The sequence below is a fragment of the Lutra lutra genome, chromosome 10 (assembly GCF_902655055.1).
Source record: "Lutra lutra chromosome 10, mLutLut1.2, whole genome shotgun sequence".
NCBI lineage: Eukaryota > Metazoa > Chordata > Mammalia > Carnivora > Mustelidae > Lutra > Lutra lutra.
This window is the reverse complement of record NC_062287.1, coordinates 8749295-8773691: the sequence shown is the minus strand read 5'-3', so window position 1 is coordinate 8773691 and position 24397 is coordinate 8749295. Positions and strand designations below refer to the sequence as shown.

General features: G+C 46.5%; 4 protein-coding genes across 6 annotated transcripts in view; 1 reads left to right on the top strand and 3 right to left on the bottom strand.

The window, feature by feature from the left end:
* DIXDC1 (DIX domain containing 1) overlaps positions 1 to 1565 on the bottom strand; it is a 76306-nt gene extending 74741 nt beyond the window's left edge. For all 3 annotated transcript variants that reach the window (XM_047747484.1, XM_047747485.1, XM_047747491.1), the window contains exon 1: positions 1200 to 1565. In XM_047747484.1, coding sequence (XP_047603440.1) covers positions 1200 to 1371 — 172 coding nt within the window. In that variant the 5' untranslated portion in view covers positions 1372 to 1565. The remainder of the gene's footprint in view (positions 1 to 1199) is intronic.
* A 135-nt stretch (positions 1566 to 1700) lies between these two features.
* Positions 1701 to 9554, bottom strand: C10H11orf52 (chromosome 10 C11orf52 homolog). The gene is made up of 5 exons (XM_047747494.1): positions 8737 to 9554; positions 8308 to 8620; positions 3916 to 3953; positions 2806 to 2885; positions 1701 to 2588 (listed from the first exon to the last, which is right to left on the bottom strand). Exons 2-5 carry the CDS (start codon positions 8337 to 8339, stop codon positions 2340 to 2342), a joined length of 399 nt encoding a protein of 132 aa, XP_047603450.1. The 5' UTR covers positions 8340 to 8620; positions 8737 to 9554; the 3' UTR covers positions 1701 to 2339.
* Positions 9555 to 12474: 2920 nt separating this feature from the next.
* HSPB2 (heat shock protein family B (small) member 2) lies at positions 12475 to 14050 on the bottom strand. Its single transcript, XM_047747492.1, has 2 exons — positions 13621 to 14050; positions 12475 to 13127 (listed from the first exon to the last, which is right to left on the bottom strand). The coding sequence occupies exons 1-2, from the start codon at positions 13712 to 13714 to the stop codon at positions 12673 to 12675; spliced, it is 549 nt and encodes a 182-aa protein (XP_047603448.1). The 5' UTR covers positions 13715 to 14050; the 3' UTR covers positions 12475 to 12672.
* Positions 14051 to 14688: 638 nt separating this feature from the next.
* Positions 14689 to 18127, top strand: CRYAB (crystallin alpha B). The gene is made up of 3 exons (XM_047747493.1): positions 14689 to 15004; positions 16122 to 16244; positions 17785 to 18127. Exons 1-3 carry the CDS (start codon positions 14804 to 14806, stop codon positions 17986 to 17988), a joined length of 528 nt encoding a protein of 175 aa, XP_047603449.1. The 5' UTR covers positions 14689 to 14803; the 3' UTR covers positions 17989 to 18127.
* The last annotated feature ends 6270 nt before the right edge of the window (positions 18128 to 24397 follow it).

Below are 24397 nucleotides of genomic sequence, written 5' to 3'. Positions count from 1 at the left end.
AGGAAATCCAGCCAAAGATATTATAACCACAACAGGGCTATCCCAGGAGTATTTTAAAAACTAGCCACTTAGGGGCACCTGGGTGGCTCAGTGGGTTAAAGCCTCTGCCTTCGGCTCGGGTCATGATCCCAGGGACTTAGGATCGAGCCCCGCGTCGGACTCTCTGCTCAGCGGGGAGCCTGCTTCCTCCTCTCTCTCTCTGCCTGCTTCTCTGCCTACTTGTAATCTCTGTCAAATAAAATAAATAAAATCTTTAAAAACAAAAACAAACAAACAAACAAAAAAAAAACCCTAGCCACTTAGACTTAACAGTAATAAAGGAAAGACCAATGCTTCCCTATCAGTCAAGCAAGAATGCATTTTCCCTCCTCCCTAAGACAATCAGTCAATGACCACAGTAAGAATTCTGAAGACAAGACAAATAAATACTGGGAGCTCTGCTTATGGCATGCACTTCCATTCATCCTCAGGAATTCCATTTTAACCTAGAAGGGCTGTATTGATATTTTAAAGCAGAAATTTTTACGTAGCACTTTAAGTGTACAAAGTGTTATCACCTACATCATTGAATTTGACCATCATAGTAAACAACCGTTGGAAATAAAGTTCACGGTATTCCGTCCCAGCTAATAGTAAACAGGCTAGGGAGTTACTTCGCCAGTTAGTAGCAGAAGAAGTTTTCTAGCCACTTCTTCCAAGTCGACTTGCACTAGGTCTGTGCCAGACAACAGGCCGGGAAAATGATGATAATAATGATAATGATGATAACGGCAGCTTATATTCGACTACACACTATGTACAGTTCCAAGTGTTTTAAATACTCACAAACGTTCTATGAAGTCGATACTATGATTACCAACTATTTTGTGCTGTGATTCCATTTTCACGAAGTACTGTGTTCGTCTTAAGGAATCGCCCCTCTAAGGGATAAATCAAGGGGCATCGGTATTTGGGGAGGCTGGCATACAGACTGAAAGGGCACGTCCCCAAGCTCTGAAGGTCTGAATCAGGAACTGCACCCTAAGAACCTGTAAGGCTCAGAACCTGAAACTTCCGCCTCCTTCTTTCCAGCGACACCCCCACCCCCACCCCTCCGTGTGTCCCCCTTTTTGATCTGGACGCTCAATCAGTGGTAAGTATATTTTCCAGGCACGTCCCCTCTACCCTCCCCCCCGACACACACACATTTCGGTACCTACCTCTTAAATCCTCGGTGCGTCTGGCTGAGCATCTCTGTCCCCCGCCCTTCCGAGCTCGGCCTCCTCCTGATACAGCGTCGCCGCTGCGTTCCCGATGCCATGGTGACGCGAGGCCGGCCCCCGCCCGGCCCCGCCCACCTCCCCGCCAGCGCGAGCCAGCCCTGGACAACATAGGCCCCGCCCTCTGCCCGGCTGGCTCCGCCTCCTAAAGGCCCAGACCGCCTCCCCAGCAGGCCTTGACCCTGCCTCCTGCCTCCTTGACCCGCCTCCTGCGGGCCGACTCGGCCCCCCAAAAGCCGGGACTGGCCCAGGGAACTCCGCCTCCTGCAGATGCGAACCCGCCTCCTGGGCGTCCAAACCACAACCCCTTTCCGCCCCAGCCAAAGCCAGCAGGGTCGGGCGCGAAGTGTCCGGATCTCCTGGTTGCCCTCAGGCTGAGCGAGACCTGCTTCTCTGACGTAGAGCCGGCAGACCCCCACCCCGGAAAACGGACCAGGCACGTTCCTTCTGCGATTTATTGATCCTAGCGGCTCCGCACCTGCGAGAGCCCACAGTCCAGCCAAGGGGAGTTTCCGGGCCGTGCGGTGCTGTCAGGGACTTGAAGTACTGGTAACCCATGGTCAGCCTCAGCCCCTGGGCTCGTTTGTCTGTCTGGCTTCTGGCAACCTTGACCCCAACCACCGAAGGAACTGCCCAAGCCAGCTCTGGGGGCTGTGCACAAGAATCGGAATGCTTTCCCAGAGCACCTCTCCTTCTTCAGCTTGGGCGTTTAAGGTGTGTAGAAGAGACGCCCTTAAATTAATCCCAACAAAACCAGCTCAAGTGCTGGGGCAACCTGTCCTAATCAGCACTTTTCTTGAAAGCAGGAACCAAGGTAGGGGCCAACAGACTTCCGGCAGCTCATCCTAGCCCCCGTCATTTTGTGGAACTCCATCCACCCCTGGCTAGCCCCAATACAACTCCAAGCTAATGGTGGCAAAGAAGACAATAGGCCTAGGGAAGGGGGCAAGACTGGGGGCACTCGCAAGGGCTCTGGAGTTCTTGAAAACGGCGCAGCCATCGCTGGGCTGCCAGCCACTTCCCCAGGGCAGATTCTCCCCATGGGTGAAGGGATGGAAACAGGTCCGACCTCCCCAGCGCTCACACTAGGGTCCCGTTCTTGCTGTCATAGCGCGGTGTGGCCTGGGGAAAGCGGAGAGTGGCGTACTGAGTAGCATTTTCTGACTGCAGGTGTTTGACCTCCCAAGCAGAGCGCGGCTGGGTAGAGCTGCACACTTGAATGTCTGCGTAATGCAAGCTGCTCTCCTTCAGCCTGAGGCCTTGACTCGGCTCCTGAACCGCCGGCTTCTCTAACACCTGTTCGTAAATAGGTCCTCTTGTGTCATGGGCCTGCAAGAGACGGACAGCATTAAGGGACATTCTTGGCTTGCTTTTGCCCCTCCCCCACAAAGCAGGGCTGGTGATTCTGATGTCGCTTGGCTTCTTGGAGGGGCAGACCAACAAGTTCTGGTTCAAGATAACTGAGATGTGTGACAGGGTGTAAAAGCTGAGTCCTCAGGTCCCCCATCGGAGCAACCCCCTGGAAGGGGCAGAAGCCGGTCATTACCTTTACACCATTCTGCCTCCGCTGCTCCTGCTGCTGCTGCTGCTGCTGCTGCTGCTTCGGGGCCCGTCTTGCTTGGCTTCCTGAGAGCAAGAAACCCACCTTAAGTTCATTCTCTCTTCCTTGTCTCTACTGAGATTGCCCTCTTCAAATCTCAAACTATTATGGTGGGCTTCTAACTAATCTCCTGCCTCGGCTCGCACCTCTTTCACTGCTGCCCTTCCCACATCCAGACTCCTGTCATGCTCTGCCCATAAGATCGTCCATCCTCATTTTTCACCGGCGCCTAACACAGTGCAGCAGGTACATGCTGAGAGCCCATTATATGCCAAGCTGTGTGGCACGTTCTGGGGCTAGGAGGAGGAGCAAGCTATTTCCTCTGCCTCAGGGAGCTTACAGTCTACTATACAGACTATTACTACAGTGCTTAGCCACACCAAACAGTCACTCAGTCAACTCAGCCCCTTGTTTCCTCTTTCTCTTTCTTCCTTTCTTCCCCCTTCTTTTCTCTTCTCTCCTTCTTTCCTTCCTTCCTTTTTCTTTCTTTCTTTCTTTCTTTCTTTCTCTTTCTGTTCTTTCTTCTACATGGGGTAACGCCACTACCCACCTTTTTCTTCTCTGCTCCTCTTCCAGCTTGAGGACTTGCTACTGTTCCTTCGACATTGGTGTTTTCTCCCATTCTCCTACCGTACGAGTGTGAATCTTACAGCACTAGTAGATGGCATCGCATTTACTTGTTTATGTGTAAATAAGTCTCTTAAACTTGATTTTGAGCTCTTCGAGGACTGAGACCGTGTGTCCTTGTGCCTCTCTGCCTCCTTGGGACCCAGCAGAGTGCCCCACATACACTGTACGTGCTCAGTTAATTTTTGCTGGGTGAATGAAAGAACGCACAACCAACCTCGCCACTCTAAGATAATGGAAAGGATGAGACCCAGCGTTTCAGAGCTGGTCTGGAAACCCTGAAGATTTTCTCTGGTGTACTATCTCCCTTTACCCCTTCCAAGGCTACTTCTCTTTTGCATTCTTATGCCCTTTCCAAAGACACTGGTTCTAGCGTCTTCTCTTCTCTAATTCAACCACTCCGAGCCCCCATCCCCAACACCCAGTTACCCGTTTTCTTTTTCCTCTGGGAAGTTGATGGGCACCTCCTGTGAAAAGAAACACAGATCACCCACGTGTAAGAGTCCTGGCCTCAATCTTCTCACCTTCTTCATTTGTTCTGTGGTCTTCTTAACATTCTAGGATGACCCTCTCACTTCCCTCAAAGATTCACCCTAAGTCAGCCTGAAAACATTTATCAAGGGTACCACATCTCTCCCACAAGGATGGTTCTGGAAGGTGGAGTGGTACAACTGACATAACCAAACCCAAAATACAGCCTCAGGCAACCAGGCACAGCATGCCAGGGATATAGCTGGGTTGAGGGCTATTCTGGGATTGTCTAACAGGCTAATCCCAGCAGAGGATGAGGGAAACCCGCCAAATAATGGGATATTCCTGGATTCAGAGACCCTCTTGATGCTGCTTCAGTGCTTTTTTTTTTTTTTCGGGGTCTCTGCCAACATGGGGTTCTCACTCTGGGAGTCACAGAAGCTGCCACAACGAGGGCTAACAAGTTAGGACCCCTCAAAGCCCTTTTCTAGCAGGTGATCTCCCTCCCTGCTTCCCTGTCCTTGTTTTTAATTAACAGAGAAAGTGAGAGATATTTAACCTTTAACACACACAGCACGGGGAGCTCTGAATTTGGTGAGTGACTCAGCTACCTTGTCCTCGCTGCAGGACAGACCTCATTTCTGAGCTGTAGGACAGACTCATTTAGGAACCTCTGGGGTCCCCGGTGGAGCCAGTGTGTCTACGTGATTGTCAACTGTGTGATGGCCAGAGAAAAACACTTGTCTGAGGAAATAGGCTGAATAGTTTGGGGCTTACTCTGGATGCTTTTTCTTGCTAGTACATTTCCAAACTCTCACCGGAGCCAACCCTGTCTGTGTGACTTCTGTCTCCATAAGGAAATTTCCTCCTTTTGCTAACTGAAAAAGAGAGAGAGAGAGAGAGAAGGAAACTTCTAGATCATGTCTATTTTACTACTGTGGAAAAATCATGATTTTCCCACGTGTATTTGACAAAGGCTTGTGTTTTGGTTTGATTTTTAGTTTTAATGCAGCTTGCTGAGTTGAGAGCAGATAGAATCACCATCTGAAGTTTAGAGGTGGTTCAGAAGAAAAGCTGTGAAACCACTTCTAGGTCTTTCTACTCCTTCTACTTCCACATTTCCTTTTCTTTCTGTCTTTCTTTCTCCCTCCTTCCCTCTCTCCCTCTTCCTTCCTTCTTTTCTTTTCTCTTTCTTTCTCTCTCTCTCTTCCTTCCTTTCTTTTTTCTTTACCTCACTCAAGTCATAGCCTTATCCTAGCTTCTAATTTCTTGGCCCTTTTCGCCACTGTTCTACTTACTTCTACTTAAATGGATGAAGAGAACGTAAATTCTAACGCAACAGATTTGGGCGGCCCTATGTTAGTGAATGGAGCCTGATCCCAAGTCAGATGCTATACAATGCCTGGACACAACCTAAATGGAGTATTCTGGTAGACTCATAGTCGATAGGATTTGATTTTTAGCTCAGAATTCAGAAAACAAGACGGGCACTTTCCTATATTGATAGTATGAATAAAAATTGGCTCAATTTTCCTGGAATGCAATTGACAAGAAGTATAAGGAAGCTTAAACATAAAGTGTGTACCCTCTGATGTAGCCATTCCGCATCGTAAGAAATAAGCAGACACAAATATGGATGCTCGTTGCAGGATTATTTACAATTGCAAAGAATAGGAAACACCCTCTACGTCCAGTATCGGGAACTGACTAATGAAGGACATCTCCACTAAAGGGACCATTGTACATCCATTTAAGAAACATGTTGGAAGAACATCTAATAGCATGGAAAATCTTACTCTTTAAGTTAATAAAAGGATAATAAGGCATGTTTTGGGATAAAAGCTATGCACCTAGGTATTTCAAACGGATTATACGAGGTGACCTTTCCGAGTCATTGGCTGTGTAGGGTAGGGTGGCCTGAGCCAGAGGTTCTGTGCTGAGATGCTTCAAAGCCTTGTTGAAAATGTTTGGATTCCCATGAAGGCCCTCAGTTTATCAGTTTATCAGGAACGGGGGTGAGGGGCTTCACCGTGTATAAAATCAGGATTGCTGATAAAAGATAAGGCTTTGAAAGCTTGGAGTCCTGCACCTGCGCATGGTCATCCCGGATCAGCTTTACTGGGAGTCCTCATCAGATGGAACTGTCAGTCTGGCTGTGACTCTCAGCCAGCTCTGTTGTGGGGGGAACACGGAGCATTGCTGTACACTCTGTACACTCGTAGATGTGTTGTTTCCTTTGTGGCCTGGATAAATGTAACTATGAGGTACATCCAAAAAAAAGGGGGAGATTACATGGAAATAGACTAAAATGTTCTCATCATTTATGGTTGCTATAAATATATTTAGAATATTTTTTTATTTTTTTAAAATATTTTATTTATTTATTTGACAGAGAGAGATCACAAGCAGGCAGAGAGGCAGGCAGAGAGAGAGGGGGAAGCAAGCTCTCTGCTGAGCAGAGAGCCCGATGCGGGGCTCAATCCCAGGACCCTGAGATCATGACTTGAGCCGAAACCAAGAGTCGAACACTTAACTAACTGAGCCACCCAGGCACCCCTTGTCCTACTATTTATTTTAAGAAGGAAAAAAAGTGTTTTGGTTGGAATATTGGGGGTAGTATTGCTAGCCAGGCTCTAGAGTCAGACAGACTAGCTGTATGACCAGCAAGTTTTTAGCTTCCTCAGGCTTTCATTTTCTTATTAATAAAACGAGGATAACAGTAGAACCTAAACCCAATGAACTACTGGAGGTATTATGTAAAAAAAAATGTAAAATACTCATTTAGGTGCCTGACATATAATGAGCATCAGTAAAAGCTGACTGCTATCATTACAACACCACTAGAGGAAGAACTTACCAAAAATGAAGACTATGAAAACTTGGAACAAAGGAAGTGAAAGAACCTGTAACACCCTTTCTGCAGAAATTCTTGGATGTCGGGGTGCCTGGCTGGCTCAGTTGGAAATCTCTTGATTTCGGCTCAGGTGATGATCTCAGGGTCATGGAGTCAAGCCCCCCATCAGGCTCCCCATTCAGTGAGGTCTGCTTTCCCTCCACCCTTCCCCTATCTCTTTCTCTCTCTCTCTCTCTCAAATAAATCTTTAAAAAAAAAATTCTTAGATATCCCTAAGTGTCCTATGTCTATGGGACATCTCAGAGTTTAAAAAAGTACCCCCGCATCCTGATAACATTCTGAGAATCTCATTATTGTTTCCATTTCACAGATGGGCCAACTGAGGACCTAGAGTTTTGGTTTCTTACTCAAGAAGGCAGGAGCCAAATTTCCCATTATCACTATGTCCTCTGCACCTGTCATTATACCTGGCACATATAGGCGTTCAATAAAATATTTGTTTAATAAACGAACAAGTAGTAAGAACAGGACTGGAATCCAATGTACCTATTCCAAATCACATGGGCTTTTCAATGTACCTTATCTATTTCTCTAAATATAAGGATGATTTTTTTCATGAGCAAGACATCCTCAAGACTGACCCAGGCATGGAAGGTATAGATAAGAAAACAGCGAACAAGATAAAACCAGGTGGGGGGTTTAGAGTGATTTACACTTCTGGGAAGGAGGTAAAACACTACAAATAAATTATTGTGAGGCTTTCACATATCCTCTGCTCTTCAAATCTATGATCTGAACAACATAGGTCATGTTATCTATATTGTATACATGAGGAAAAAGAGAAGTTACAGGACTTGCCTAAGGGCACACAGTAAGTAAATGTGGAAGCTGTATTCAAATAGTCCTTGGGCGTTCTCCGTCACCCCACTCCTGCCCTTTTAAATGACATTGCTCCAAAGTCGATTTGCTTGATTTGGGAGGCAATATTATGTAATGGTTAAAAGCACAGGCTCTGAAGTCCGAAGGGCCTGGGTTGGAATGTTCGTTTGCTTGCTCACTGGCCATGTGACCTGGGACAAGTTAACTTCCCTGAGCCTCAGCTTCTCAGCTGTTTGAAACAGGACTCGTAAGGCCACCTCCCTCATAGCATCGTTGGGAAGAGATTGTTTGAAAAGTGCCGGGAGGGTAGTGAGCTCTGCTAGAACGATGATTATCCTCCGGGGAAGAAAGGAAAGGAGAGGAAGACGAGAGAACCCATGCCAATTCACCATTCTGGCCCCTCCACAGTCAGCAGGCTTGGCTGTGTTTTCTGAGGCTTTCTGAAAGGAGGGAAGACAGAAAGAGGTAATGCTCTGGTGGGGCACCCGGAGATGTGCCAGGCAGAGGGAGGCGGCAGTGGGAGGGTGGTCGAGAACTATCAGCAGGCTTTCTCTTACTCCCTGGGCCTCCATGTCCACCTACAGAGACGTTCCCCTGAACCCCCAGCCCCTACTCACCAGCTTCCCGTGCAGCAGAGCTGGTTTCCCATGGTGCTCTGTCTCTGAGGGAGCCCAGCTGTTTTCTACGTGTAGAGGCTGGTGCATTTCCTGGTTCCTGGTTCAGCTTTCAATAGCAGCTCCCAGGGAGTCTCTGTCAGTGTCAGGTTTCAACCTAGCAGGTTGGACTTTGGAAGCCACCTGCTGGAGTGAGTCCCAGGTGACTTGTTCCCAAGCCAAAGGGTAGAGGAACACACATGGGCTCCAGGTGAGAACCATCTCACCTTCGGGATTTGGAGCTGCTTTGATGAAGCCATGAACTTTGAGCTTCAGGCTTCAGTGAAAAGAAACGTGAGATAGAAAAGAGCTCTGGGTTTCCTTAGGAAGTGTTTTCTCTACTACCTCACAGTCATTGAAATATGTCCTCTATAATGGAATGAAGAGTCTTACCTTGTGTTTCCCCAGCACTACTCAGGCTTAATGGAGTTTCACTTTCAACATGACCAGTATCAGTTTCTTATTATCCCTGTCTAAAATCTGGGTTTGAATACTGGAGTCTCTTGGCAACTTAAATTTGGGGACATGGATTCCTTTTATATTCTCCCTTGCTTTTGGAATTAATGTAGGCAAATCACTTTTATCTACGAGGGTGAGAGGACTCAACTCATTGCCTAATCCCCTTTCTGGTAAAAAATCATATGATTCTACAATTGGAATGGCCTCAGCACTTCCTGACCACTTACTTCCTCATGCCCAGTACAGAACCATGGAAGCTCCACTCCCACAATCCACCTTCTCCTTCCAGCCACCCAACTTCAGACTCATTCCACTCTCTCCAACGAGTAAGCTGCAGATGAGCAAATTCCTCTGTAGAAACTATGGGCTCTGGGAGAATCTGTGAAACCTGCTGGGCTCACATGGGAAGCTTTCACTAAGTCCTAGCTACTGTTACTGCTTCTTGTTCTCAGCTACCTGCTGGACGGCAAAGCATCTTACTTTACTATTTTGTGCTGGATCATCTCACTAGCCTCTTGCTGCCTGGTTATGCTTCTCCCCAGCAATTCCTTCTGTATTATACCATTAACTGTATTCTTTTCATCCTGATAACCCAAACATCCTAGCCTGGCACTCAAAGCCCTCCGCAATCTGGTTCCTTTTCAGCCACTTTCTCTAATATAAAGGAAAACACCAAAGAGATTTTATGAACAAAACTCCAGGGTGCCTGGGTGTCTCAGGGGTTTAAGCCTCTGCCTTCGGCTCAGGTCATGATCTCAGGGTCCTGGGATCGAGCCCCGCATCGGGCTCTCTGCTCAGCAGGAAGCAGCTCTCTGCTTCCCCCTCTCTCTCTGCCTGCCTCTCTGCCTACTTGTGATCTCTCTCTCTCTCTCTCTCTCTCTCTAATAAATAAATAAATAAATAAACCTTAAAAAAAGAAAGAAAGAAAGAAAGAAAGAAACTCCAAAGCAATCAACAGTGTATTGTGGTACCCAGAAAGCCTGATCCATCTTAAGCAGCATTAATGGAATTCTAGAGTGATAAGCAAGGGTATTGATGATTCCAGTAAAGTCTGTTCCAGTCAGCCTGTGATTGAAATAATAATTTTACATCTACATGTTGAATTTCAAGTTACATTGTCAAAAGGCAGTGTGTTCAAGAGAAAGTTGTCTAAGCGATAAGTGGTTTGGAAAGTCCTAGGGGCACCTGGCTGGCTCAGTCAATAGAGCATGCAACTCTTGATCTTGGGGTCATGAGTTTGAGCCCCACATTGGGTGTAGAGATTACGTAAATAAATAAATAAATAAATAAACAAACTAAAAAAAAAAAAGTCCTATAGAATATGGTTAAAAGAATTAGATATGTTTACTTAGGAAAGAGAAGCCTTAAGGGGATGGGATGGTTAATTTAAAAAGTCTTCAAGGGACTCCCAAGTGAAAGAAGGATTGCATTGATTTTCTGGACATAACTAGACCAGTGAGCAAAGGTTACTAAAGTGAAGATTTGGAGTTAACAGAAGGAAGAATTTGTAAGAAATACATCCAAAAAGTTCTGATGAAGAACTGCCAACAAGAACTTAGGAAGTTCTAAGTTCTCTGTCACTTAAAATGTCCTAAGAGGAAGTTGACTAATAGTTGTAAAAGAATTTGAGTGGTGTGGGGATTTGGACTAAATGAGAAGTTTCAATTTTTTTTTTCTATCTAAGGAAACCTCTCTTTGAAATAAAGCTCGCATAAAAATAACAATTCCAAAATAGATCAATGGAAGTTTTTCTGGTTGAAGTCCGAAGAGGAGCCTTTCTAGTTTCTTTTTCTTCTCAGTTAGATTAAGGTTCTTGAGAGTAGACAATAAAAGATCATGGTTTTTTAAAATCTGTGTTTAGGGGTCCCTGGGTGGCTCAGGGGGTTAAAGCCTCTGCCTTTGGCTCAGGTCAAGATCCCAGGGTCCTGGAATCGAGCCCTGAATTGGGCTCTCTGCTCAGCAGGGAGCCTGCTTCCCTTCTTCTCTCTCTCTGCCTGCCTCTCTGCCTACTTGTGATCTGTGTCTGTCAAAAAAATAAATAAAATTGGGGCGCCTACGTGGCTCGGTGGGTTAAAGCCTCTGCCTTCAACTCCAGTCATGATCCCAGAGTCCTGGGATCGAGCCCCGCATCGGGCTCTATGCTCAGCAGGGAGCCTGCTTCCTCCTCTATCTCTCTGTGCCTGCCTCTCTGCCTACTGTGATCTCTGTCTGTCAAATAAATAAAATCTTTAAAAAAAAAATAAATAAATAAAATCTTTAAAAATAAATAAATAAATAAATTAAATCTATGTTTATAATGTATATCCACCATAGTGTATTGCTTGGGGGTTGAGAAACATTTGTTGAATGAATGGATGAACAAACGAATATATTCATTGTTATTTCTCTGAGGCATGCTTTCATTTTTAATAAATGTTAATGCTTTAACCAAGAAGTGAATTCACTGAGTGAGGGCTCTTATCTTGGGAATCCGCAAATCCCTAAGGAGGGGTGTATGAGTGGAACTCAAGAGCTGTGTGAACCTATTCAAACGGTAAGGCAAATTTGATAGCATGTGTATTTTTTCTGGTAAGAGAACCTATTCCTTTTGCTAGGTTTTTCAACCGGGTCTGTAACCTAAGGTTCAGAATCAACCACTTTAATGGAAGAATTTCAGATGTCCACCACAACTATAAAACACATAGTTGGGGGCAAGGAGGTCTTCTGACACTCCTCAAATCAGACACGTGCATGAACGACACAGTAACCGAGGAGTCAGACAACCACGCTTTCCTGAACACACCATGTCCCTAGTATTAATACTCTGCTTTCAATTGGGATGCCTAGGTGGCTCAGTCAGTTAAGCGTCTGCCTTCAGCTCAGGTCATGATCTCAGGGTCCTGGGATCGAGTCCCTCATGGGGCTTCTTGCTCCGTGGGGAGTCTGCTTCTTCCTCTGCCAGCTGCTCACCTTGCTTGTGCTCACTCACAATCTCTCTCTGACATTTAAAAGAAAAAAAAAAAAAACTCTGCTTCCAAAGGAGGGCTCCCTGGCCATCATCACCACACAAATAGCCCTGGTCCCCCTGCATTTAGTCTTAAACTGGGTGGGTGATTCAGGAATTCCTCTCTTTGGCATGTTCCAAGATTAGAAACAAATGCTTTCTGTCATGGGCCTCCCGTAGGTACAGGTTGGAGCCACTGTGTGGTTTGGTGACAATGGCAGAGGCTTCGAGTCTGTGCCCTGTGTATGCATACCCTATCGCTCAGAATTGGAGACCATTTTCAGTGGACAGACCTTACTCTGGGAAAACAGGGCTTTAGGCAACTCTCTCCAGCCTAAAACTGTTTTCCCAACCCCTACCCAAAACAGGCCAGACAGGCTGGAGACCCTTGTTTTTGTGTCTCTAATCGCCAGCTCAGACAGTGCCCTCTGGGCTGTTGGGATGGCATATCCCTTTTCCCTCCCAGGATCACTCTCTCTTTTGTAGCATTGTGAGAAAGTTCCGGCTAGGAATTTGATCTGGAGCCAGTGTCAGCTTCCGGGTATGATCTCAGCACCCGAGTGTGAGCTCAGGGTGCCGTGACGTTGGGCCCATCTAACTGAGGAGCTTGTTGTCTAGCTGGCTATGAGCCGCTCCCTCCCTGCCCATCCCATCGTCCAGGCCACAGAACAGGGAGCAGCACAAACAAGGCCCTGAGATTCGGGTTTATTCACCCCTACCCAGAACTAAACCAAAGGCTATGACATGTCTCAAGGGACCAAACCATACATTGTGGGCCATGCACTTTGCCCTGCCCCCAAGGACGCTGCTACCTCTGCGGTGGTGGCCAGCTGCTCATATCACCGTGGAGGTAGAAAGGGGTTCGCCGCAAGCCAGCTCCACGGCACTCAGGGCTCAACTCCAGTGGCCTCCTCCTCTTCCTCGGGATCAGGAGGTGCGGGGAGCAGGGAGATGTAGACCTCATTGACCTCTGTGTCCAAGTGTCGGCCGCCCCGCGGTGCCTCCAGATTAAGGATGCCATCATGGGAGAGAGCGGCGCGGACCCGCCAAGGGTCCACATCAGCAGGCAAGACATAGGTGCGGCAGAACTCTCGGGACACGAAGCCGTGGCGGTCCAGGCGCTGGGGGTGCCGGGCAGACACCTCCAGCAGGTTGTCCACAGTCCTCACGGTCACCTCATCTGGGGTGAAGTGGCTCACATCCAGAAACGCCTGAAACTTGCCCTCACTGAGCCTGAGCTCAGAGGCCCCTGCCCTGCTGCCCTCCCCAGCTGCGGTGGCCCGGGGCCGGACATAGTAGCCATGGTAGAGGGTGGGGGCCAGGATCTCTTCTGGCAGAAGGCCTGAGGGGCAGAGAGAGAAGACAAGAGGCAGGTTGCGGGAGAATGAGGTGGGAACAGGGTGAAGTGAGGAGATGAGGAGATAAGGACGTGGGAGAGCAGCTGGGGAGGCAAGAGAAGTAGGAAAAGGAGGCAGGGGCACACAGCGGCTACAAGGTGGCAGCTGGAAAAGAGGGGACCGAGATAGAGAATGAGATGGGGCTGGAGGAGGGCAAACCAAACAGGGGCCAGGTGGACAGAAGGGGAACAAGAAGGCACAGCAAGGGGGACAGGGGCGGGTATCTGAGCCTTGCCAGCGAGGCATCTGCACCGAGGTCAGTAGGAAGGGGACAGAGCCCTGCTTGGCGCGGGCGGAGGGGGAGTCTGGGGTGGGAGATGGCTCGCCCCAGGAGTTCAGTTAAGCCCAGAGTGGGGTGGAGGCCAGTACCGTTGGGAGGTCAGCCCGGAATTTCAGGAGGTGGGGGTGGGAGGCAAGGGGGTGGCGTCTGTGCCATACCTTCTCCGAAGCGCTGCTCACCCAGGCGGCTGGGGTTGGCAAATTCGTACTCGGTGGTGGCCGGGTGGGCATGTGGCACCGAGCGGCCCGACATGGTTGCAGAGGCGTCCGCGGCCCTGGTCCGAGGTGCAGCCCCAACGGAGCAGCGACCCCTCCAGCTGCCTGGAGAGCCAGGGCTCGGTCGGAGGTGGGGGCGGGGTCTACACCACCCAAAATAGTGCGGAGCCTGCGGGGGAGGGGCGGGGAGCAGGGCCCCTGAGCGCCAGCGACAAATGTGTGACCAGCGCCGCCTGGACCCCCGTGCCCTCCCCTGCACACCCTTCAGCTGTCGTGGGCGGCCTGAGGGGACAGCTGGGGATCCTGGCTGGGCAGCGAGCTGGGGAGGGGAGGCTGGTGCCAGAGGCCCTGAAGAGGCCTAAGCGAGTCCCTTACAGTTTGCACTATTTTCTATGCCTCCTCCAGCCTCCCTCCTCCCGGGCACCCTGCACCCTCCTTCATAAAGCTCTCCTGGTTTTAACGTTCTGCGCTCTGTGTAGGATAAAAGATGCAAGAAACTTTCCCACCCTCTCTTTGGGGTGGGGTGAAGTCTTCTGCCCAGATTCATGTTAGGGTCATCTCCTGGACTACCGTCAACCTGGAGCATCACAGGGATGCCTGGCACTGACTTGTTGGTGCTCAATGCTCTCCTCCAGGGACCCACAAAGAGTTAATGTCCCTGGGGCTTGGCCTAGGAAGATTCCAGTTCCTGCCCAGGCCCAAGATAGTTGCTGGCCCAATTCCCCTGGCAGCTAGGCTGGAGAGGAGGAGGAGGGGCCCACCACCCGCCTGCTTGGGATTCCTGACTCTGTTCCAGCTCCAGAGCAGAGGCTGGTTGGGGGGGGGGGTGTTGGGGGGGCTGCCACTGGGTGTGGATGGAAAGCTAATGAAACAAGACCAGGACAAGTCACCAGCCAGCTCAGACGTGTTTGTATTTCTCTTTTCTTAGCTCAGTGAGTACTGGGTATGTGTCACACTGCCAAATCCCCGATCACAAGTCTCCATGAACGGGCGGTGAGCTGGGATAATAAAACTCCTGACATCACCATTCCAGAAGCTTCAGAAGACTGCGTATATAAGGGGCTGGCTGTAGCTGCAGCTGAAGGAGCTGACCAGCCAGCTGACCCCCTCCGCTCACCTAGCCACCATGGACATCGCCATCCACCACCCCTGGATCCGCCGCCCCTTCTTTCCCTTCCACTCTCCCAGCCGTCTCTTTGACCAGTTCTTTGGAGAGCACCTGTTGGAGTCTGATCTCTTCCCAGCTTCTACTTCCCTGAGCCCCTTCTACCTTCGGCCACCCTCCTTCCTGCGGGCACCCAGCTGGATTGACACCGGGCTCTCAGAGGTAAGTCTCTGCCAGGGCAGGAGAGCTCTTCCTGGAACCTCTTGGAAACATATCCATCTGCTCTCCTTTTTCTCCCTGCTTAAATCTGGCTATGTCTCAGTGTCTTAGGCACTTGCACGTCCACCAGTGAAGACAGACTAGGCCACTGGTCCTTTCCCCCAGTTACCTGTTTGTACTGGAGGCTGCACTGAATCCTACTGACTGCATTTTTTCCATATGCTGTGAAGATCGTCCTCTATCCCCTAGCTTCTAAGTAGGGTGCCCCTTTCTGGTTCGGTTCATAAAGATCGACAGAGAAAGAGCTGCCTTCAGACTCCTTTGCTCACCTCTTCTAATATCTCATACCCCTGACAAATGTTAGCATCTCAAGTTTCAGAGTCAGGAAACGGTCCTGCCTCGTTCTGAGCTTTTTATCTCCACTGCATGGAGCAGGAGACAGCAAACACTATTTACTTTCTTTCTATGCCTTCATCTATGATTTTCCAGGTTTCTCAGAGCTGTGATAGGGCACTGACCTGGGTTTAAACCTAATGAGTAAAGAATGTAGGTCCAGTCTTGGGACCCCCCACTTGTCCCAAGAGGGTGGGAGAGTGGGGTGAACAGATAAGGTTGACAGAGATGTCACAGAGCACACTCTGGTTTAAAAATATTCAAGTGTGAGTAAACAGGAGCTGAGTGAGCAAGGGCTTTGGAAGGACAATCAGGGCCAGCAGAACATTCCAGATTGGGTGGGTGGGAAACCTGGCAGAGGCCTGAGTAAGAAGAAGGGGCCTTTGTCTCACAGACAAATGACAAGGCCAGGCATTGGGTCAGAGAGGCAGCAGAAGCCATGCCCAGACCTCTCCTTGTGATTGCTCCCCTGGGTGGCCAGTCTTCTCTCCTGTCCCTGTAAATAAAGTTTGGGTCTGATGACCATGCAGTATGGCTTGGGTACCACTGTGGTGGCTCCCGTGAACCAGAGAACCATGTTTATTCAAAAAGGGACTTTTAGCCAAAAACAGGAGGATAAACCCCCTGGACAGAAGGCAAGTCTACAGAATGAAGAGACTGCACTAAGGTCATCCACGTTCCTACCATATTTTCTCCTTCCCCTTCCCCTCCACCATGCTATTTCTAGATGCGCCTGGAGAAGGACAGATTCTCTGTCAACCTGGATGTGAAGCACTTCTCCCCAGAGGAACTCAAGGTCAAGGTGTTGGGAGACGTGATTGAGGTGCACGGCAAACATGAAGAGCGTCAGGTGTGTAGCTTGTTTTCTCTTCTGCTCATTCATCCAGTGCGTATCATACAGCGGACACTCCCATCAGCCCCTGAGCCTGGTGACTTTCTAGTCGTAAGCCATTATTAGGGTCTGGGACAGGGATAGACCTGCTGTTGTGTTTGGGCCAGAGAAGTCGAGTTTTGCTCTTTGTTTTGATTCGATTGCCTTAGATGGGATACATGGGATGTTTATTTTCCATTTAAGCCAGTGGTTTTTGGCCACCTTAGAATCACTAGGGGAATGAAAAAAGAAAAAGTCCCAGTGCTTAGACATATCCCGGACCAATTAAATCAGAATTTCTTAAGGGGTGGGCTCCAGGCATCAGCAGTTCTAAAAGCTCCCTGGGTAATTCTAATGTCCATTCAAAGTTGAGGACCACTGATTTAGGAATCGTGGTTGTTGGACACCTGGTTACTTTACATAATTAAATGAATTGTGTATAACCTGAAGGCTCTTGACTTTGGGACTTTGCTTTTAGAAGTTCCAGAATCCTCTCATCTTTAGCTCATCTAAAAGGCTGAACTACTTGATTTGCCTAAGTTTCAGACCTGCACTCAGGAGCTAAAACCCTGGAGCCCATGTGGAAATCAGTTAATTGAGAGCTATCTGCATAAATGCTTGAGAGTTAGCTGGTGTAAAGGTAGGGTATAAAGTTTTAGCAAAATTCTACAGAATGAATTCTAGAGAATTCTAGAAGCAGGTCGTTTTTAGCAGAATTCTAGAAAATGAGGAAAGGCTTCTCTTTAGTTTCTGGGTGCGTTTTTATTTTTATTTTTTTTTTAAGACTTTATTTATTTATTTGACAGAGAGAAATCACAAGTAAGCAGAGAGGCAGGCAGAGAGAGAGGAGGAAGCAGGCTCCCTGCTGAGCAGAAAGCCCGATGTGGGGCTCGAACCCAGGACCTGGGATCATGACCTGAGCCGAAGGCAGCGGCCTAACCCACTGAGCCACCCAGGCGCCCCTCTGGGTGCGTTTTTAAATGAGTCTGCTTACCGATTATTGATAATTCAGATACTCATGTATCAAACAGCATAATTTGAGGTCCTCGGGCTGTTTCAGTTTTGCTTATGTGATTTAAGTTTGGGTCATAGTCCCCTTGGGTGAAGTGTTGTTGTTGTTTTTAGCAGCAGTCTTTTTGGTCTGAGACATTCTGGGACATTCTTGAGGAGTGAAGACCGTTTCTGGGCTTCCCTGGGGACTCAGATCTTCAATGCTGAATAATATTCCAGATCCTGTAGGCCTGACACTGATCTAAACCTTTGGGAAACACCCCTAAAAATTGCCATGCCTCAGTTTGGGGAGATTGGCAGTTTTCACTGTTTCAGATTTCTCAGGCTCTCATTGGTTGGAGTGACCACCTAGGCAATTTGATCTTAGCCCCAAACAGAACAGCTGTTGGGTTTTCCTCTTGTTGCAATGGTGTATGGACACACCTAAGGGGAAGGAGGATGTCTGAGTTCTGAAGTGGTGTGTTATTTCCTGTTCTTATCTCTCTTTTTCCTCATTCTCTTGGATTAGGATGAACATGGTTTCATCTCCCGGGAGTTCCACAGGAAATACCGGATCCCAGCTGATGTGGACCCTCTTGCCATTACTTCATCCCTGTCGACTGACGGGGTCCTCACTGTGAATGGACCAAGGAAGCAGGCCTCTGGCCCTGAGCGCACCATTCCCATCACCCGTGAAGAGAAGCCTGCTGTCACTGCAGCCCCCAAGAAGTAGACGCCCTTTCTCTAACTGCATTTTTTAAAAGACGAAAATTTCCCCACCGGTGAATGAAAATCTTGTGATTAGTGCTGAAGCTTATTAATGCTAAGGGCAGGCCCAAATTATTAAGCTAATAAAATACCATTCAGCAACAGATAACTGTCTTGTGTTTGAATGTTCTGTGTTTTAAAAAAAATTTCTTTTTAAAGATTTTATTTATTTATTTGACAGAGAGAGAGAGATCACATGTGGACAGAGAGGCAGGCAGAGAGAGAGAGGGAGAAGGAGGCTCCCTGCTGAGCAGAGAGCCCAATGCGGGGCTCGATCCCAGGACCCCGAGATCATGACCTGAGCTGAAGGCAGAGGCTTAACCCACTGAGCCACTCAGGCACCCCGTTCTGTGTTTTTTTAAAGTAAATGTACCAAACAATACAGAGCCATTAAATCAGCGCATTATGACTGTGAGGACCCTGGGGATATTATAGTCAGAATGGCTATCTCCACTACTTACTAATAGTATAAATTTAGTAAGTCACTTAACCTTTCCAGTCCTTAGGTATTACATTTATAACATGTGGCACTGATGTGTACACTTGTTATGATGAGTAAATTAAGGAGAAAACATAGGTAAAGCCCAAGGAATATCAGTTCCTCCCTCTCCTCTTTCTTTGATTTTGGCCCTTGCTTCCAACAACAAATCTGAATGAACTCTGGATAACAAAGCCTAAAAGGCCTTAGTGTGTTTCTGCAATTAATCCCGTTGCCAGGCAGGAGGTGGTGCCCCCAGAGTTGATGTCTTCCTACTGATAAGCAATGCCTGCAGCTGATTTACAAGAGCAAAAAACATGACTTGGGTGATTATCACCAAATAAGCCTTTTAGTTCTAATCTCTAAATTACTTAGCAAATACCTTTCAGAAGTAAGACTGGGAAGGGGTACCTGGGCTGGCTTACTTGGTGGAGTATGGGACTCTTGATCTTGGGGTCCCGAGGTTGAGGCCCATGTAGGGTGTAGAGCTCAATAAATAAGTAAACTGAAATATTAAAGAGAAAGAAAAGAAGGACTAAGATGGCAAACATCCAATTTAATGACCCTCCCCCTAAAAAAATTAAGTTTCAGATCATAATTAATAATTGCTCAATAAGTGATTCTATTATTTAGCGAACACAAAGACATATTATTCTACAAAAACACCCACATTCCACTTGTGGGGCCAGACAAAACTTGACTCAATTAATGAAAAATAGCCCTGGTGTAGGTTATCCAGTATAAATGTTCACAGATAACTCCTATTTTTCTACAGAAGTTTCTACCTAATCTCTGATTTCTTATGAGGATGGACCATGAGCTAAAGTGAGATTCTTGCCTTCACAAAGCCTACAGATTGGGGATTGGCCACACTTTTAAAATATTCTAGGGGCGCCTGGGTGGCTCAGTGGGTTAAGCCGCTGCCTTCGGCTCAGGTCATGATCTCGGGGTCCTGGGATCAAGGCCCGCATCGGGCTCTCTGCTCAGCAGGGAGCCTGCTAACCTCTCTCTCTCTCTGCCTGCCTCTCCGTCTACTTGTGATCTCTCTCTGTCAAATAAATAAATAAAATCTTTAAAAAAAAAAAATTCTACATGAGGGGAACCTTGGTGGCTTAGTCGGTTAAGCGTCCGACTCTTAACCTTAGGTCAGGTCAGATCTTGTGAGTTGGAGCCCCATGTTGGGTTCCACACTGGGCATGGAGCCTACTTTAAAAAAAATTATAATATTCTACACTAAATAGTTGCCAAACTTTTTCATGATGTAGGGGTGTGGAACTAGGACAATATGAATTGCAAATCTATAGAGGTTCAAAAAGTTTTCTCCTTAAAACAAAACAAAACAAAACAACTTCCTAATAGCCAGAAATGCTGTATACTAGACAGAAGTCAGATTTCTCTAAATTTAACGGCTAATTTTTGTGGCTCTGTAGCAGATAGTCTTAGCCTAACCAACCTATTTACCACCTTCAGTCTTGCCAACAGCTCCCCAGACTGGTTTAGGTGTCACCATATTCTTCCCAACCATGTGCTTCAGGAAAGTGAATCCAAGCTCCAGCCGCAGGCAAGCTATCTTGATTAGTCCAATCATGGAAATTCTCTTTTCCCTGTAATGACTAGGACCAAGACCCAATTGTGGCTATTGAGACAGGAGGGAAGTTTGCTGAAGATGCTTCTAGAAAAAGTTATTAGTTTTTATTTATTTTTTTAGGGTTTATTTATTTGAGAAAGAAAGTGCATGTGCTCATTTTAGTGAATTACCATTTATTGACTTAGTCTTAAATAAATAATACTTTGACTATTAGATCTTCATATTCATGTTTTTGACAAATTTGTTCAGAATGTGCAGGGTCACTTTTTGGTGTAGTTTTTTTTTTTTTTTTTTTTTTTAAAGATTTATTTATTTATTTATTTGTCAGAGAGAGCGAGGGAGAGAGAGCGAGCACAGGCAGACAGAATGGCAGGCAGAGGGAGAAGCAGGTTCCCTGACGAGCAAGGAGCCCGATGTGGGACTTGATCCCAGGACGCCGAGATCATGACCCGAGCCGAAGGCAGCTGTTTAACCAACTGAGCCACCCAGGCGTCCCTTTTTGGTGTAGTTTTATTGAACTCAGTTAGACTACTTCTTTATTGTTAGTCTTTCCCAGATCACATCTTTTGCTATGGCTACTCATTGTTATTAGCGTAGGACTTCTCTATTCTACTCCAGTATATTTAAGGATTTTTCTTTCAGTTTTTTTTTTTAAAGATTTTTATTTATTTATTTGTCAGAGAGAGAGCGAGAGAGAGAGAGAGAGAGCACAGGCAGACAGAGTGGCAGGCAGAGGCAGAGGGAGAAGCAGGCTCCCCACAGAACAAGGAGCCCGATGTGGGACTCGATCCCAGGACGCTGGGATCATGACCTGAGCCGAAGGCAGCTGCTTAACCAACTGAGCCACCCAGGTGTCCCTTCCTTTCAGTTTTATAACTAGTTCATCCATAATTCTACTTCATCCCTTATATCTGAATTATGGCAGGCAATTCTAACTACCATTTATTTATTTATTTTTTTTAATATTAGCTAACATTTATTGAGCACTATGTGGTAGGCACTGTGGTAAGTGCGTTGATTTTTTTTTTAACTATCAATTTTTTAAATAGAATAATTCTAAGAAAGGCCCACAGGAAATATCATCTTCAACGGGGAAAAACTGAAAGCTTTTTCTCTAAGGTCAGGAACACGACAGGGATGGACACTCTCACCACTGTTGTTCAATATAGTACTTAAAGTCCCAGACTCAGCAGTCAGACAACAAAAAGAAAGAAAAGGCAACCAAATTCGCAAAGAAGAAGTCAAACTTTCACTCTTCGTAGATGACATAATAGTCTAGGTTAAAAAAAAAAACAACCCAAAGACTCCATCAAATATTGCTAGAACTGATAAAGGAATTGAGCAAAGTTGCAGGATATAAAATCAACGCACCAAAGTCTGTTGTGTTTCTATACACTAACAACGAAGCAGCAGAAAGAGAAATCAAGGAATTGATCCCATTTACAATTGCAACAAAAACCATTAAGATATCTAGGAATAAACCAAACCAAAGAGGTGAAAGATCTGTACTCTGAAAACTCTAGAACACTTATGAAAGAAATCAAGGAAGACAAAAATAAATGGAAAACATCCCATACACATGGATTGGAAGAACAAGTACTGTTAAAATGTCGATGCTACCAAAAGCAATTTACACATTCAATACCATCCATATCAAACTACACCAGCAGTTTTCACACAGTTGGAACAAACACTCCTAAAATTTGTATGGAATCAAAAAAGACCCTGAATAGTCAAAGTAAAGTTGAAAAAGAAAATCAAAGCTGATGGCATCACAATTCTGGACTTTAAACTCTGCTACAAAGCTGTAGTCATCAAGACAGTATGGTACCGACACAGAAACAGACACATAGGTCAATGGAACAGAATAGAGAACCCAGAAATGGACCCTCAACTCTGTGGTCAACTCATCTTTGACAAAGCAGGAAAGAATGTCCACTGAAGAAAAGACAGTCTCTTCAACAAATGGTGTTGGGAAAATTGGACAACTACATGGAGAAGAATGAAACTGGACCATTTCCTTACACCATACATAAAATTGATGAAAGACCTAAATGTGAGACAGGAATCCATCAAAATCCTATAGGAGAACACAGGCAGCAATCTCTTTAACCTTGGCCACTGCAACATCTTGCTAGACATGTCTCCAAAGGCAAGGGAAACAAAAGAAAAAATGAACTATTGGGACTTCATCAAGATAAAAAGCTTCTGCACAGCAAAGGAAACAATCAACAAAAGTAAAAGGCAACCTAAGGAAAGGGAAAAGATATTTGCAAATGTCTTATCAGATAAAGGGCTAGTATCCAAGATCTATAAAGAACTTATCAAATTCAGCACCCAAAAAACAAAAAAATCCAGTTAAGAAATGGGCAGAAGACATGCAAACACATTCCTCCAAAGAAGACATACAAATGGCCAACAGACACATGAAAAAATAGATTGCTTCCAAGCAGCTACACCATTTCACATTCCCACCAGTAGTGTATGAGGGTTCTAATTTCCCCACATTTTACCAACACTTAATATTATCATCTGTCTTTTTGGTTAGAACCATCCTAGTGGGTATCTAACTGAATTCTTATCAGTTTACATGACTTAGGAGGTTGATGGTATCATTGGTTTATACGACTTAGCAAGGTGAAGAAGGGGAATGCATCTAGTAAGAAGAAACAGCATAAAGTGCCTAAAGTGGTGACTTATTCAGGTTTGGTTGGGGCACAATTTCCAGAGGCAAATAACTCAGTTCCTCAAGCCCTAAATAAAGTTGAATTTCTTCTAAACCCAAATCTCACTAAGACGCTTGATAGCAGAAATGTGAATGGCTTGCCAAAGACAACATTGATCAAGCCACAAGGCCTCGGTATCCCAGCACCTTGTAGGCCCTCTTTAGCATATGAAAGTTCCATTGAAACCTCCCTTCCCCTCACCTTCCCCCAACCGCAAAGTACTTAACCGGCCATCTCTCACAACCCGGGGCAGCCTCTCTTCCTGCCCATGGGTCCTGTCCCCGTGCTTTAATAAACCACCATTTTGCACCAAAGGTGTCTCAAGAATTCTTTCTTGGTCATTGGCTCCGGACCTCAGCCCACCGAACCTCACCTAGGTTCTAGAACTTCATCAGTATGAGGCCAGTACTGCCCTGATACCAAAGCCAGAGAAAGATATTACAAGAAAGGAAAAATAGAGACTAATACTTCTCCTGAATATTGATGCTAAAATCAACAGCATGCTAGCAAACTGAATTTAGCAGCATATTAAGAGGATACATTACAACCAGATGAGATTTATTGCTGGAATTCAAAGCTGATTCAACATTAAAAATCAATGTAATATACCATATTAACAGAACAAAGGGGGAAAAATGATAATCTCAAATGATGCAGAACAAACATTTGACAGAATTCAGTATCTTCTCATGACAAAAACACTCAACTAGAAATAGAAGGAAATTACCTCAAGAAAATAAAGACCATATATGAAAAACTCACAGCTGACATCATACTAGGTGATGAAGTTCTAGAACCTAGGTGAGGTTCGGTGGGCTGAGGTCCGGAGCCGGTGACCAAGAAAGAATTCTTGAGACATCTTTGGTGCAAAATGGTGGTTTATTAAAGCACGGGGACAGGACCCATGGGCAGGAAGACCTGCTGCCCTGGATTGTGAGGGATGGCAGGTTATGTACCTTGCGGTTGGGGGAAGGTGAGGGGAAGGGAGGTTTCAATGGAACTTTCATATGCTAGAGAGGGCCTACAAGGTGCAGGGATACCGGAGGCCTTGCCCCTGTGGCTTGATCAATGTCAAGATAGTTGGGAGATTCTTGGTGGGGTGTCACAATCCTGCTACCAATTGTCTTTGTTAGTGAGATTTAGGTTTAGAAGAGATTTAACTATATTTACATTTCCTTCTATCTCAGCCTCCTTCAATTTCGTTTATGGTGGGGAGGGAGACATTAGGGCTTGAGGAACTGAGTTATTTGCCTCTGGCTATTGATTTGTAAACCAAGGGAGACTCCTGTCTTGCAGGATTGTGATCTCTGCAAGTCAACTATTTGTTTATCGTTTTTGGCAGTCAGGGGTGCCTGAGGAATGCTACACATATGAGGGGGAGATGGAGAAGGGGTGCTAGGTGCCAGCTTTTGCTTTGTCCTCAGCCAGCCTCCTGCTCCCTCATCACTAGGTGGTGAAGATTGAAAGCTTTTCCTTAGGGGCGCACGGGTGGCTCAGTCGGTCAAGCATCTGCCTGAGGCTCAAGTCATGATCCCAGAGTCCTGGGATCCCTGTTGGGTAGGAAGCCGGCTTCTCCTCTCCC